The 16643-nt window shown below is 46.3% G+C and overlaps 1 protein-coding gene and 1 long non-coding RNA gene across 3 annotated transcripts; both read left to right on the plus strand.

Annotated features, from left to right (window-relative positions):
• Positions 1–1285: 1285 nt before the first annotated feature.
• On the plus strand, positions 1286–15808 carry LOC105494309 (uncharacterized). 2 transcript variants are annotated; one of them, XR_011625767.1, is made up of 3 exons: positions 1286–1345; positions 14306–14466; positions 15797–15808. It is a non-coding gene; the product is annotated as an uncharacterized lncRNA (long non-coding RNA). The 2 variants fall into 2 exon arrangements; XR_011625768.1 differs by lacking the exon at positions 1286–1345 and adding an exon at positions 11808–11839.
• On the plus strand, positions 7555–8616 carry LOC105494331 (uncharacterized). The gene is given in 3 exon segments (XM_071099443.1): positions 7555–7596; positions 8003–8320; positions 8323–8616. Coding segments are annotated over 3 exon segments (654 nt in total).
• Positions 15809–16643: the final 835 nt, after the last annotated feature.

Raw genomic sequence — 16643 nt, forward strand, 5'->3', positions numbered from 1 at the left:
AAGTCAGGAGTTTGAGACCAGTCTGGCCAACATGGTGAAACCCTGTCTCTACTAAAACTATAAAAATTAGCTGGGTATGGTGGCACGTGCCTGTAACCCCAGCTACTTGTAAGGCTGATGTGGGAGGATCGCTTGAACCCAGGAGGCAGAGGTTGCAGTGAGCTGAGATTGTGCCACTGCACTCCAGCCTGAGCAACAGAACAAGACTCCATTTCAAATAAAAAATAAAAAATTAATCAAGGCTGGGTGCAGTGGCTAATGCCTGTAATCCTAGCACTTTGGGAGGCAGATGTAGGCAGGTCACCTGAGGTCAGGAGTTTGAGACCAGCCTAGCCAACATGGTGAACCCTGTCTCTACTAAAATACAAAAATTAGCTGGGCGTAGTGGTGCGCACCTATAATCCCAGATACTTGGGAGGCTGAGGCAGGAGAATCTCTTGAACCCAGGAGGCAGAGTTTGCAGTGAGCCAAGATCGCTCCACCGCACTCCATCTTGGGCGAAATAGTCAGACTCCGTCTCAAAAAAAAAATTAATAAATAAATAATTTTTAAAAAGAAAAATAAAAATAGAAAAAAAATGTAGTGTGAACAAGAAGAAAACCTCACACCTGTAATCCCAGCACTTTGGGAGGCTGAGGTAGGAGGATTGCTTAAGGCCAGAAGTTTAAGACCAGCCTGGGCAACATAGGACAAATAAATAAATAAATGAGTAAAGCCACTGAGGTTTGGGGACATTTGTTACTGTAGTATAACATGGCCTACTGTGACTGGTACCAATAAAGGAAAACTTCCACAGGTTTTCTTCCGTATTTTTTTATTGTATGGACATTTTTGGATACACATATACTTATGTATTACTTATAAACTAATTTTTAAAAATTGACATCTCAGGCCAGGCACAGTGGCTCATGCCTGTAATCCCAGCACTTTGGGAGGCCAAGGTGGGTGGATCACGAGCTCAGGAGTTCGAGACCAGCCTTACCAACATGGTGAAACCCCGTCTCTATTAAAAATACAAAAACTAGCTGGGCATGGTGGGATACGCCTATAATCTCAGCTACTCAGGAGGCTGAGGCAGAACTGCATGAACCTGGGAGGCAGAGGTTGCAGTGAGCTGAGATTGTGCCACTGCACTCCAGTCTGGATGACAGAGCTAGATTCTGTCTCAAAAAAAAAAAAAAAAAAAAAAAGGAAGAAATGACATCTCAGCAAAATTACAAATGACCTTCAGGATTGTTGACGATTAGAAACTGCAAAAGCAAAATCCTGGAATTCCAAGGGCAAATTTGAAGTGCCTGCCTGAAACATGACTGCACGCCAACGCACTATGTAGACCTGTGAGGAGGTAAGAGGTGTGTTGTTAAGCCAGGGACCAAGAAATATAGTGGCTAACTAGACAGGTGAGAATTCTTCTTGTGTATATTAGAGGAAGGACATTCGGGCAGTCAGCATTCCACCTTCTAACCATAGTGCTGAAGCGCATCTCAGTAAATGGTGGGATCATAGTGTTTGCTTTTGTAGGCATTATGAGATGTTCTTCAGTAGTAGGGGTTAAGTTGCAATGATTGCTGAGTCACTGTTGTCTGAATGTGCCCACCTCTTCAAATGCATCCGCCTCTTCAAATGTGTCCTCAACACAAAGAATTTGAGAACCCCTGGCTTAGGAAGTAGGGCAGGTAATTATGCGTAGACTCTTCTTTCCTGGTGGCTGCTGCCCCTCGCCCAAATCTAAATGCTCAGCACTTACTCCTTGATGGAGCACCTGTTCCATGGGGGCCAGGCCTATGCAAACCTACCCCCAAAAGTCCAAGGAAGCTGAGAGGCCAAAGAAAGAAGCTGACATATCCAGTTCCTCAGAAATATGTACTTAATAGGGACTTACAAACAGAAGCCATGTCTGTGTCTCAGGCAGCGGTGAGGCAAGATGGTGGATCCTGTACCATTATTCTCATGCCGAGGGCTTATATGCTATTGGGAAAGGGTATATGTGATTCAGAATGGATGTGTAGAACAATTGAAGTCCTATAACATTAAGGTTGTTTTGACCTCAGGGCAGGATTTACAGTAAGTACCTACTCTCACGCAAGGAACATCAAATAAACTGGAAATCTTAGAGGACTTCCTAGAATAAGGGTTAATCAGAAGTTAAAGTGATGGATTAGCATCCAAGATGGAGTTGCTTTGGCCTCCACAGCACCTCCTCTTTGTCAGGCACTGGAATTGCCATTAGCAATACAGACGCAATTCTTGCTCTCAAATGCATAGCCTAGTAGAGGAGACAGATCAGTAATATATACATAAAGTCGCAGATAACAGTAATAGCAGTAGTAACCCTTTCTGAAAGGGGTAATAGTTTTCAAGCATTTATAGTTTACACACACAAACCAACTCAGCAAGCCCAGTATAATTTCCCTACTTTTATAGATGAGGACATTCCTTAGGTTCTGACAAACCATAGGTGGAGGCTCAGTCTCAAGTTCTTCTCGTCTATACTAACTGACTTCCTGTGCAAAAGGATGAGTAAATAATAGCATCAGAGTGAAACAAAAGGCTGTGAGGCGCAGAAGAGGAAAGCCTTGAATCAAAACTTTAACCTTCAGAGCAGGATGCAACAATCTAGCTTTTTGTTTACTTTGTTCCAGTGGTTAAAGCAGACCCCGGCAAGTGGAGCGGCCTGGAAATCTGACTTTGGTTAGCTATGGTTAGAATTCCTTCTATTTCTGCCTGCATGCCCGCCCCCTTCTAGTACTGGAAGTAAACATCTTACTTGCTAGAGGAATGGGGTTAGGGAGAAGGGAAGTCCTCACAATAGGTCTGCTGTTGTGCAAAGAATTCTACAAGATGCAGATTTAGACCAAGGCAGTGGGGACAGTGGGGGAAGGGGTGGTGTCAAGGTCCAACCCATCAAGTCCCTTCTGTGGCTGAGGCTCGGAATTGATCACATATATTTGTCATCAGCTGAGTGATCTGTTTAACATTTTTCCTGGTTAGGCTCTCCACACAGAGAAATATCCTGGGAGATCAAGTTCAGTCAGGTCTGTTCTCTGTCACTTAATGGAGTTTAACCTGAACAAGGGTTTAGCAGGGCTCCCAGTCCCAAGACTATTTTCATATGGGCTCATTTTCCCACTTAGCAGGGTGAGTGAGAACAGTGAGTGAAGGTTTCACCGAAAGAAACCAAAAATCCAAGCAAGAGGCCTTGGTGGTGGTCTCCTGTTCTGGGCTCTGCTTTGGGGCTGAGGTCTCAGCCTTTGCACCACAGGATCCACAGGACCCCACGGACACTCAACAGAGCCAGTGGCTTGTTAGCCAGGGAAGAGAAATTCTAGACAACCTACTGAGAGGTGGCAACGTGCTAGCAGCCCTCGCTCTTGGCGCCTCCTTGGCCTTGGCATCCACTCTGGCAGCGCTTGAGGAGCCCTTCAGCCTGCCACTGCACTGTGGGAGCCCCTCTCTGGGTTGGCAGAGGCCGGAGCCGCCTCCCTCTGCTTGCAGGGAGGTGTGGAGGAACAGGCGCGGGTGGGAACCGGGGCTGCGTGTGGTGCTCGCGGGCCAGCGTGAGTTCCAGCGGGCGCGGTCTCCGCAGGCCCCGCACTCGGAGCTGCCAGCCGGCGCTGCCGGCCCAGGGCAGTGAGGGGCTTAGCACCTGGACCACCAGCTGCGGAGGTAGCGCCAGGTCCCCCAGCACTGCCGGCGCTGAGCTCAAATTCTCGCCTGGCCTCAGCTGCCTCACCGAGGGGCAGGGCACAGGACCTGCAGCCTGCCATGCCCAAGCCCTCCCTCCCCCATAGGCTCCCACACGACCCAAGCCTCCCTGATGGGTGCCGCCCCCTGCTCCCTGGCGCCCTGTCCCATCGACCGCCCAAGGGCTGAGGAGTGCAGGCGTGGCTTAGGACTGGCAGACAGCTCTGCCTGCAGCTTCCGTGCGGGGGAGGCCAGTTGGGCTCCTGAGTCTGGTGGGGACTTGGGGAACTTTTATGTCTAGCTAAGGGATCATAAATGCACCAATCAGCACTCTGTGTCTAGCTCAAGGTTTATAAATACACCAACTGGTACTCTGTATCTAACCAACCTAGTGTGGACTTGGAGCACTTTTCTGTCTAGCACTCTGTGTCTAGCTCAAGGATTATAAACGCACCAATCAGCACTCTGTGTGTAGCTCAGGGTTTGTAAATACACCAATCAGTACACTGTGTCTGGCTCAAGGTTCATAAATACACCAATTGGTACTCTGTATCTAGCTAACCCAGTGAGGACTTCCAGAACTTTTCTGTCTAGCACTGTGTCTAGCTCAATGATTGTAAACACACCAATCAGCATTCTGTCAAAACGGACCAATCAGCTCTCTGTAAAATAGACCAATCAGCTCTCTGTGAAATGGACCAATCAGCAGGATTTGGGTGGGGTCAGATAAGGGAATAAAAGCAGGTTGCCCCAGTGAGTGTGTCTGCATCCTGTGGCAGCTTTGTTGTTTTGCTGTTGTGGTAAATCTTGCTGCTGCTCACACTTGAGTCCACGCTGCCTTTATGGGCTGTAACATTTACTGGGAGGGTCTGCAACTTCGCTCCTGAAGCCAGCGAGACCACGAACCCACCGGGAAGAAGGAACAAACTCCGGATACACCATCTTTAAGAACTGTAACACTCAGCGTGAGGGTCCACGGCTGCAATCTTGAAGTCAGCCAGACCAAGAACCCACCAATTTCGGACACACTATGGAGTGGTGAGCGGCTCAGCTCTGCATTGTGAATGGAAGTCAGAGGAAAAAGAGATTTAGAGTCTTTTAACAAGTGGCCCAGCTGACTAAAATGGTAAAGACAGAGAGAGGTTGAATGCGGTGACTCATGTCTATAATCCCAGCACTTTGGGAGGCCAAGGCAGGAGAATCACTTGAGTGATTCTAGGGGTTCTAGGTGTTCAAGACCAACCTGGGCAACATAGTGAGACCTTGTATCTACAAAAACCAAAATCGTCAGAGGCGGTTGAACCAGAGCAATTCCATCTTGAATAGGGGTTGTGTGAAATAAGGCGGAGACCTCCTGGGCTTCGTTCCCACACAGTTAAACATTGTAAATCACAGGATGGGATAGCGGTAGGAACAAGATACAGGTCACAAAGACCTTGCTGATAAAACAGTTTGCAGTAAAGAAGCCAGCTAAAACCCACCAAAACCAAGACGGTAATGAGAGTGACCTCTGGTGGTTCTTACTGCTACACTCCCACCAGTGCCATGACAGTGTACAAATGCCATGGCAACATCAGGAATTTACTCTATATGGTGTAAAAAGGAGAGGCATGAATAATCCATCCATTGTTTCGCATACAATCAAGAAATAACCATAAAAACAGGCAGCCCCAGCGTTCGGGACTTTTCTGCCTATGGAGTAGCCATTCTTTTACTCATTTAGTAAACTGGCTTTCACTTTCCTCTGTGGATTTGCCTTGAATTCTTTCTTGTACGAGATCCAGGAACCCTCTCTTGGGGTCTGGATTGGGGCCCCTTTCCAATACAAAATCAGCTGGGCATGGTTGTGCATGCCTGTTGTCCCAGCTACTTGGGAGGCTGAGGTGGGAGAATCGATTGACCCCAGGAGGCTGAGGCTGCAGTGAGCTGAGATTGCACTATTGCACTCCAGCCTGGGTGACACAGTGAAATCTTGTCTCATAAAAACAAACCAAAAACAGAAAGAGATGGGAAAAAAACGGGTGAAAGAAGCAGTTACCTTGTGCCTGGGAAACAAACGTGGAATGTTTTGTGGAATGTGAGAAAACTGTACGAACATTTCAATGGAGCAAGAGGTGGTGAAGGTTTCTTTTTCTTTTTCTTTTTTTTTTTTTTTTGAGATGGAGGCTTGCTCTGTCACCCAGGCTGGAGTGTAGTGACGTCATCTCGGCTCACTGCAACCTCTGCCTCCCGGGTTCAAGTGATTCTCCTGCCTCAGCCTCCCAAGTAGCTGGGACTACAGGGGCCCAACCACCATGCCCGGCTAATTTTTTGTATTTTTACTAGAGACGGGGTTTCACCATGTTGTCCAGGATGGTCTCGATCTCTTGACCTCATGAGCCACCCGCCTCAGCCTCCCAAAGTGCTGGGATTACAGGCGTGAGCCACCGCATCCGGCCTGTCGGTTTCTTTAGAGCTGTGATTCAATGACATGTAGCGTCAAGTTTGTGTGAGTGTCACGTTTTCTTTGAATAGTGTTAAAAATGACTCTAAACTTTTGAATCATCAAGGGTCAGAAGAGGCCACTTAACTTTTTCCATTATACTCAGCTGCTCTTCTTAGGGGACACTTTGTGCTCTTGTGAAGTGAGCAATTGAAGTTCCAAAGGCCAGTGTGGTATGCCCTGTTTCTGACCTCTTAACCTGTAGGTGTCTTGAGGAAGAAAGTGGCTTAAAAAAAACTTTGTTTCCTCTATGCCTGGAAGGGCCAGGAGGGGGTTGAGGGCAGGCAATGCCAGGTGGCACTCACTCTCAGGATTGTGCAAATGAGTTTCTCCTTAAACTTTGTCTGCTCAATGCCTCATTGGCCCCAGCCTAATCCTGGCCCTGGGGTCAAGCACAGTGCAGAGAGGACAATAGGAGCTCCTTGGCCAGGCACAGTGGCTCATGTCTGTAGTCCCAGCACTTTGGGAGGCCTTGGCAGGTGGATTGCTTGAGGTCAGGAGTTCAAGCTCAACCTGGCTAACATGGTGAAACCCTGTCTCAAGAAAAAAAAAAAAAAGAAAAAAAGAGAAGAAAAGTAAAGGAGCTCCTTTGTTGAATGAATAAGGGCATAAGCAAATAAAGTGTACAGGGAAGGACACACACAGTGGAAAACTCTAGATACTGAGTGTTTTCACAGCCTTTGTCCAGCCTGTGTTACGAAAGGTTCATGTCGAGGTAGATTAACTGGGCCTCCATATCATCTTAGCTCAGGCTGCTGTAACAGGGTAACATACGGTGGCTCAGACAACAGGCATTTCTCTCTGAAGATTCTGGAGGCTGGGAAGTCCAAGATCAAGATGTTGGCAGATTCAGCTCCTGGGGAAGGCTCTCTTCCTGCTTTACAGATGATTGCCTTCTCACTGTGTTCTTCATGTGACAGAGAGAAAGAGAGAGAGAGAGTAGGTGGTCTCTATTCCTTTTCTTATAAGACACTAATCTCATCATGGGAGCCCACCCTCATGACCTCATGTAAACCAAATTACTTCACAAAGGAAGAATACCATCAAATACCATCACACTGGGAGTTAGAACTTCAACAAATGAATTGGGGTGAGGCAAGGCACAAACACTCAGCCCATAATGTAGTGCATTAAAATTACACATTTTGGGTCCCCGCTTTGGCACAAAAGTTTGATCACTGTAATAGAATTCTAAAGTGGCCCCCAAGATTCCCTCACCCAGTGTGTACAACCTGTGTAATCCCATCCCTTGAGTGGGTGGGCCTGACCTAATCAGGTGAACTCTTTAAAAGAAGGTGTAGAGGTTAGAGATCAAAGAAGACAGATTGGAGACATGAGAGGAATTTTTCTTGAAGGAGCCAGTAGCTACATTGTAAGAGGGCTACAGGATGAGAAAATGGGAGAGGCCTCCAGGAGCTGAGCAGTCCCCAGTAACAGCCAGCAGGAGGTGGGCAACTCAGTCCTACAACCACAAGCAACCAAATTCTTGATGCTAACCTCATGAGACTCTATGCAGAGAACCCAGCCACACCACACCTGCACTTCTGCCTCACTTTCTTGCTGGCTGTCACTGGGGGCTGCTCTGAGCTCTTAGGTGATCACAAATTTGTGTTTCATTAAGTGGCTAGGTTTATAGTAATTTGTTACATAGCATAGAAAGCTTATCTCCTTTCTACAATGGATCAGTCCACCTGTCCTGGGTCCACTGTCTTATTAAAACTAGCTCTCATTTGGTTGTTGATTACATTTTTCCCTCACATTAATATATAACCTCTTCATTTTAATCCATAACCGCCTTCTTTTTTCCTCTACTGTTTCCTTTGGGAATTTACATAGCAATTTTGAATCTACTACACACATTGTTATTTGAACACTCACAGAAAACTATTATCTTCCTCCCGCCCTCTACAAAGCATCTCCAGGGCACTTATTATTGTGAGGCCTCGATTTTCATCCTTGCAACCAGTGTTCAGAGCTCACAGAGCTTATCATGTTTATTATATAACAATAAGACATAAGCCAAAACAACTTGCTGCTGGGCTTTTAAACATAGCAACAGCAGAAATCTTTTCTGGGCTTGAGGAAGAGCCACTTCAAATGTCTACTAATTTCAGCAATTTTCTGGTCTATGGAATGAAAAGTCTAAAACTGGCTCTGAAGGTATTTAAGTACACTCACAGAAAGCCCTCCGCTCCACCATCGGACACCATGACGCAAGGGGGCAGGTGGGGAGGAAAGCGGCACGCTCCCTGGTTGTTGGGATTCACAAGCTGCCTTTCAAAGGACTATTGCCTGGGTGGCGAATGCTGTTGGAGGAGGAAAGCGAAAGGCATGAAACGGGGACCCTTCAAAGTGGCCACCATGGTAATGTCACTCAGTGGCACAGGGCTTGTTCCTCCCTTTTGTTCTCTTTTCTAGTAGGAGGACCATTAGCAGTTGTATTTAAATGAAGAGCTCATTTAGTTGTAAGCACTAAAAACCCAATCTGGTTTAAGCACAGCAGGTTTCTTGGCTGATGTAGTGGATTGAGCCAAGGCTGTGTTGTTTCCCTTGACCTCCCTGTTTGGTTTCATTCTCAGGCAGCCACTCCCCACACAATGCCCTTCGCTTTCCCACTCCCAACCCAAATCTCTGGCCTCACCCCATGGAAAAAGGGTGCCTCTTTCCTCCATTCCAGCCATGAATGCTGGGCTGACCATTTGAGCTTTGGTCACATGTCCTCCCCTTAAATGAGTGCAATGGCCAGGGAGATGGAACCCACTGTTTGGCCAGCACAGGGCATGTGTGTCTACTTCTAGAGCAGGAAGATGAGGCCACAAGGATTGAACATGGGGGAAGGCTGGGTCCCCAGAGGAAAACCGGGGTGCCATTACCATTGGAGGGTGGAGTGGCCACTGGGTGAACCACGGATGGCCTCCAGCAGTGGGACCTATCCCAGTACCAGATAGAGCTGGGAAGATTTGAAGCCCAGAGAGTCCATGGGGAGCAGAGGCTTCTCCCCAACTCTGTGCTTCCGCTGAGTCACCCAGCATCCTACACGTTCATCTGTGTGTGTGCACCTCTCAGCCAGGTTGTCTCCCTGGAAGTAGAGTCAACGTGGAGGTGCATAGCACAGTGTTTCTCTGCCTCAGGCCCTGTAATTTCCTCTCTTGGCCCACAAGAGGTAGGAATTTCTGTGCCCCTGTCCCTGTGTTCCTCTGAGAGTGGACTGCCTCTTCTCCCTTCACAAAAATCTAAGGGCTGTAGAAGACTTCACATGGGGCGCCTGGCCTGCTGTGGGTGGGAGTCTGCCTGCAGTAGGAAGTGGGAAGCTGGAGTAACCTTGGGTCCCAGGCCTTTGGAAGCCCACATTGTCCCGAGAGCTGTTGCTTCTCTCCATGGGCTTGTGGGGTTATTCCGTCTCCACTCGTGTCCTATTGGATCTGCCACCCAGCAGGACCTCTCCGTATCTACTTCCTATGGGTTCTCCCCAGAGCATCTTTCAGGGGTGCCATGACTCCTGCTTTCTGGATTGAGGCAGTAGGAAGGGCTCTCTCCTGTTTCTAATTGAACACTGGCCTATGCCAGACTGACCAATTACTCCCTGATCATTCAAAGTGTCTCCTCCCCTTGGGCAGGTTCCATTTCTGCTTAGCCAGAGAGATTTCACTATTCCATCAACGAGTTAAACCCTCTTTGATGGGGAAGGCAGAGGATTTTCCCTATGTGGGTTACATACTTGGAAACTTGGCTCTTAGCAGTTGGATGAGCTATATGCAAAAGTAAAGTGCCAATTAGTTTTGCTGAATTTTATTAATATTGGGGGTCCATTATAAAACCACCCATTAGGTCTATAACAGCCCAACTTAAAATATATCCTAGTGGGGTTATCTATTTGATTCATGATGCTTAAATCAGTAATTTTATACTTAACATAGAGAATGTGATTGAATGATACATTTACGTAGCAAAGTTGTACTTATTAAATATTTACTCAGTGTAAGGTACTGAGCCAAGGAATACAAAGATACCTGACACTCATTTCTTCTCCTCCAAAAGTTTATAATCTACTAGATGGGGCAAATGCATAGCACAAAAATAGCTAAATGTGGTTCTGTGTCAGAATCAGTCTGTTTCTTTAGAAAGACAGTTTATTTGAAGTTCACCTAACTTCAAGCTTGAGCAGTTTTTACTGACACTAACTAGGGTTTGACTCAGGTGTCTGGTATTTAAAAAGGCTACTCAGAAGCTCCAAATACCAGGAAAGGTTCTGGATACTGGGGAGGGGCTATAGAGTTTCAGGGATTCTTTTGCTTCAAAATTAAGTAAGAATTTTTTGACTGCTCTGAAGGAAGCTGTGTGAAACCCAGTGGGAAAAAAAATGACTAAATTATTCTTGATCTTTTGGCATTTAACAGAGCAAAATGCAAGTGGAAAGGAAGCAGGAATATCAGATGATTAATGGCACATTAATGATCTGAAGAACGTGTTGGTCCATAGAGTGTGCAGAGAATCCATTAAAGGGCATGTATTATGTGAAGTCAGAACAGATGCATGTCACATTGAGTCAGCAATGATGAGGGGACAGGTGTTGGACATTGACAGGGTCTGCTACAGTCACCAGAGAGAAGCTGTCTCAAAGACTTGAGCCCCAAGTCTAAACATCTCTGGAAAGGGCCCTGGTTTGGCCTATCTTTCGTCACAGGTCACCCTTGGACCAATCACCTGGGGCCCAAAATAGCTGATGATTCTGTAGTAGCCATAGGAGCTACTGGGGTGGGAACATGTGGGGAAAGTAACTGTGAGGGGTGTGTACTAACTGGGGAGTTAGTCCTAGAAAAAGAGTGTCCAGTATGCCTGACTTTAGCTGGAGACATTTCTGTAGCTCAGCTTTAATTTTCCAGTATTCAGCATTGAGTTACTCTTGTTGCTTCTAAGACTCTGACATGAAGTCCCAGTTCTAAAAAAAAAAAAAAGCCGTGGATGAGACAATAAAATGCCCATCTGGATTGTTGCAACAGGGTATTGTTTTTCACCATGTGCCATATGAGTCTTGCCCCAGTAACTCAGTCCTTCTAGAACTGGACTTCTCAGAGACAGGGGTTCGTATGAATCTGTTCTCATGTTGCTGATAAAGACATACCCGAGACTGGGTAATTTATAAAGAAAAAGAGGTTTAATGAACTCACAGTTCCACATGGCTGAGGAGGCCTCACAATCACGGTGGAAGGTGAAAGGCACATTTTACATGGCGGCAGGCAAGAGAGAATGAGAGCCAAGCAAAAGGGGAAACTCCTTATAAAACCAGCAGATCTCATGAGACTTATTCACTACCATAAGAACAGTATGGGGGAAACCATGCCCATGATTCAGTCGTCTCCCACCCGGTCCCTCCCACAACACATGAGAGCTACAATCCAAGATAAGATTCAGGTGGGGACACAGCCAAACCATCTCAAGGTCCTTACCCTGAACCTGGGCCTATGACCCAGCTCCACTCTCACTGGTAAACTAACCTGATGCTAACTGCAGAACTTCCCGCTTTCCTGGAATCCCAGCTGCTGTGCTTTTAGTTCCATGTTTATCTCTTCCTGCTGCAGTTAGCTGAGCCATGATGACTGCCTCACAAAGGCTGCCTGCAAGGCAAGGCTCAGCGTGAAGGCTTTGCATAGACTTGACCCACGGAGTGAAATAGTAAGAGACTGAGAGAGTCAGGTTCTTGGAGGCAGCCAGCACCAAAATTGTCTGGGAGGGCAGGGTGACTCCGAAAGACCGTCTGGGGGAGTTCTCACACGTTCCTGACATCTTCGTTTCTCCATACTTTTGGCACAGGGAATTTGAGCTGGCTGGAGTGGGTGGACGAGGTGGAATAAAAAAAAAAAATGAAGACAGCTTTAGACACCAAAATTACAAAATCTTACTGTGGATTCTATCCTTTCCTGGACATTTGGCTTGTTTAGGAGGATGCTTGAAACCCACACGCACATGCGGATTACACTCAGACCAACACGTTGCCCTCCAGCGCTTTCCAATGCTGGATGTGACCCTTCAGAAACCATCCTGGGGAGGGTCTTTGCCATCTCCTCCCCTCCCCAGAGCACTGTGGGGTAAAGGAGGGCTAAGAGTGAAGCTTGGCAGTAAACTGGCAGTGTGTGCCTCTTCTTACTTAGATCATCGAGACCCCCTCAAAGGATGTAAAAAGTTAGCCCAGCATCTGTGAGGCTTGCTGGACTCCAGAGATGACTTCTAAGACCGAGGCTACAGGCTAGGCAGGAAAGCCTTCTCTGCTCTCTAGGGAGTAAAGAAATCATCAAGACAGCACAGTGGCTCACACCTGTAACCTAACACTTTGGGAGGCTGAGGCAGGCAGATCCCCTGAGCCCAGAAGTTTGAGATCAGCCTGGGCAACATAGTGGGATCCCCGTCTCTAAAAAAATACAAAATCCCCTGAGCCCAGGAGTTTGAGATCAGCCTGGGCAACATAGTGGGACACCCATCTCTACAAAAAATACAAAAATTAGGCCAACGTGGTGGTGCATACCTGTAGTCCCAGCTACTCTGGAGGCTGAGGTGGGAGAATTGCTTGAACCAGGGAGGTGGAGGCTGCAGTGAGCTGCGATTGCTCCACTGAGCCACTGCACTTCAGTCTGGGTGACAAAGCAAGACCTTGTCTCAAAAAAAAAAAAAAAAAAAAAGGAGTGATCAAAACATCTGGTTTTTAAAACTGCAGGGAGATGAGGAGACAATGATCTCTAAGGTACACAAGTCCTTGGTTTTTAGAAAGAATCACTAGACTTTTTTAAAAAAGCAAACTCTCATAGTTAATAACAATATATTGTATATTTGAAAATTGCTAAGAGAGTAGATCTTAAGTGTTCTCACTACAAAAAATAAGTGTGTGAGGTAATGCATATGTTAAATAGCTTGATTTAGCCATTCTACAATGTGTGTGTGTGTATATATATAAACATCATGTTTTATACCATAAATATACACAATCTTTACTTGCCAATTTAGAAAAGAAAAAGCCAATTCTCAAAAGAGAGGAGTGGTAGAGATGGTGCAAATGCTCTGTCCAGTTCTTTGTTCTTTGTTCTTTTTATTCTGAGCATTTTGGTGGAGACAGCATGGCCCAGGAGGAGGATGGGGCCGGAAGGCAGGCTGTGTAGGGGGGATACTGGCTGGGCCCTTTCCTAGCTGTGTGACCTCAGGCAACTTATATAACCTCTTGAGCCATAGTCTCTTTATCTAAAAATGGGCATAATAAGAGAATAACTGTTGTGAAAATGAAATGAAAGAATGCATGTCGGCTGGGCACAGTGGCTCGTGCCTGTAATCCCAGCACTTTGGGAGGCTGAGGCGGGTGGATCACCTGTCAGGAGTTCGAGGCCAGCCCGGCCAACATGGTGAAACCCTGTCTCTACTAAAAATACAAAAATTAGCCAGGCATGGTGGCGCGTACCTGTAGTCCCAGCTACTCAGGAGGCTGAGGCAGGAGAATTGCTTGAATTCTCGAATTCAGTTCTTGAATTGAATTCTTGAATTGCAGCGGCAGTTACAGTGAGCCAAGATCATGCCATTGCACTCCAGCCTAGGCGACAGAGTGAGACTGTCTAAAAAAAAAGAATGCATGTCAACTCTTAGCTCATTACTTGGCTCATGGTAGAATCTCAGGAAGACAGATGTTTTGTGAAAGGGCAAGGGTAGAAGGTGGAATAGGATGAAAGCAGGCATCTCCGGAGGGTGTCATGAATGGGCCTCACCCCTTTTAAGCTCCGTGAGCCTCTGGCTTTGTCCTGCCCATCCTGGAATCTCCAGTACCAAGCAGGGGCCTGGTGGACAGTGGGCTCTAAGGAAATGCTTGTTAGACTGAATAGAGCCTTGGCTGAGCCCTCATGGAGGAGAGATTTGCAGAAACGGAAGGCAGGCAAGTGAGAGAGAAAAGGACAGAGAGACAGGAGTGAGGCCAAAGGCCACACATTGGGACAAAGATTCCCAATGATAAACTCTAACTGTGCCCTGTCTTTAGAGCCCCCATAAAATGAAAGGACTTGCAATGGAATTGTTTCAAAAGTGCTTTGGAAGCCAGATGGGAAGCTTATGTAATTGTTTTTACTTGCAAGCTCAAGTGAAAATAATGAGCCCTTTTCTTGCCTGCAGGGGAAGAAGGTTTTGGTTCAGACATCCTCCACCTTTCTCTGTCCATCACGGCTGGGACAGAGCCCTCCCATGTGCTCTGCAGATGCCCTTCGGAAAAGCTGCCTCTTCTATGCGGTGCTTCTGAGCAGCTGGGGAACAGGCATGGGGGCAAGTGCTGGGAGGTAGGGCAGCAGGGGGAGAACTGGATGCTCCACCCTCACAACAAAACACATCCCACATCTCCTCCCAGAGGCAAAGAGACATCAAAAGAAGATCAAATTCTGAGGCTGGGTGTAGGATGGTGGGGTGGGGACTAGGGAGAGACTTTTAAGGCTTTTAACCCTTAAAGAGTAGTTATAGATATGTAGTATATGAAAGCTGTTGGAAAATGTTAAAGTGCTGTACAAACACAGTCATCATTCGATATCTGAGGGGGATTGATTCCAGGACCCCCTCGCCCCAGGACACCAAAATCCAAGGATGCTTAAGTCCGTAATATAAAATGGTGTAGTATTTGCATATAACCTACACACATCCACCCATGTACTTTAAATCATCTCTAGATTACTTTTAAAACCTAATAAAATGTAAGCACTATACAAATGGTGATTACACTGCATTGTTTTTTAAAATTGTATTATTTTTATTATTGTTTTTAAATATTTTCAATCTGCAATTGATTGAATCCATGAATGTGGAACCAGCAGGTAGGGAAGACTGACTATATAAAGCTTTGTTAGTTATTAGTGTAGGGAGAAGAAAAAATACCAGAACACGAGGTAGGGCAGGATTCTTGTGCCTGCCTTGCTGCTCACCCCTTGATGGGTAGGACCCCTGCGAACCTCTCTGGATCTTCATTTTTCACCTTCAAAACAAGGTTCATCTCTCTGATCCTACTCATGGTCAAAAATGATCCCCAGCTTTTTCCTGCTCCCAAGGCACGTGGCCCAGGTTTTTACTTGACCTGTATTTCACTCTGTCTAGTGCGTGATTTTTCTCAATACTTCAGCTAATTGTTTACACAACTCCCAACTCAGTAGATTATAAGCTCCATGAAGGCAGGAACTGATAGGGAACATAGTCAATAATTTTTCATTTTCAGTCATTTACTTAAATATTTATTGAGGTCACTAGACACTATGATAAACTCCAGAAATATAGCAATGAGCAACTCAGACAAAATCTCAGCTCTCTGACTTTGCTTTCTGGTGGGGAAGATAGATAGTAATGATAAAACATAACATAAACAAGAAAAGTAAAAGACAGCAGGGCTCCTGTGTTGCACACCTGCAGGGGGCACTATTTGCATGAATGTAATATTAATGGCTCTCTCTAGTGTTGTGCAAAGGCAGCGGCTCTGGGGATGCTATATCCCTAGGGTCTGGCCCAGTGCTTGATATGCGGTAAGCATTCTGTAAATATTTATTCAAGAATAAGTGAATGAATAAATGAGTGGTCTTAGTGTGGTAAAATCTTTTAATATCCAACTATATCCATGTTTCTCTCTTTTAGCATACATCTGCTGGCTCCTTGAAGTTAGTAAAGTCATGTGACTGATTCTGCCCAGTGAGAGGTAAGCAGAAGTGTTGGAATTTACTTCTGGGTGGGTACCTGACCACCTCCAGCTGTTTTTTCCCCTGCTGCAATGACTAGGGCAGGTGAAAGATAGTGGATTCTCCATCGCCCTGAGCCCCTGAGTGATTTTGTGGAGCAGAGCAGACCCTCATTGGATATGAAGCATTTGCAAGATGAGCCTTTGTTATGTTAAGGCCCCAAGACTGTGGGGTTGTTTGTTACCAGGAATAGTCCAACCCATTCTGACTGATGGTCTCACTCTCATATAAACTGTTTGAGGATGGGGCCATGGGATTCAGCTTAGGGGCAATCTGTAAATGTTCAAAAAGAATTGATGGAAGAAAGAGTAACTCACATTGATTAATACATATTATCAGTCTCTTTTCCCTCTGCTTGAATTCCTCAGCTCTTAGAAAACTGGATGGCTAGATTGTTCATTTCCAATAGGTGGGTTTCCTTTGACTCCGAAAGCCCTCTCTGTGGCAGGTGAGGCAGTGCTGCCCTTTTCCACACAGCAGCTTCTTTCCATGTGACTCAAACAATCTAGAGGAAGGACACAGGAAAACCCCTAGAGTTGGAGCAAATGGGGTCTTTGCCTACTCAAGCCTCTTCAGTGTGGCTTGCATGAGACAGAGATATTTGCAGCTGTGCTGTGAGTCCAGACATAAGTACAGACAAAAATTCTCCACTCCCCACAGGGTGGGGAATACACTGCTATAGATCTCTTTCCTTAGACCAGGGGTCCTCAGACCCTGGCTTGCATCTGAGTCTGCCGGAGGGCTCA

The sequence above is a fragment of the Macaca nemestrina genome, chromosome 7 (genome assembly GCF_043159975.1).
Source record: "Macaca nemestrina isolate mMacNem1 chromosome 7, mMacNem.hap1, whole genome shotgun sequence".
NCBI classification, from domain to species: Eukaryota; Metazoa; Chordata; class Mammalia; order Primates; family Cercopithecidae; genus Macaca; species Macaca nemestrina.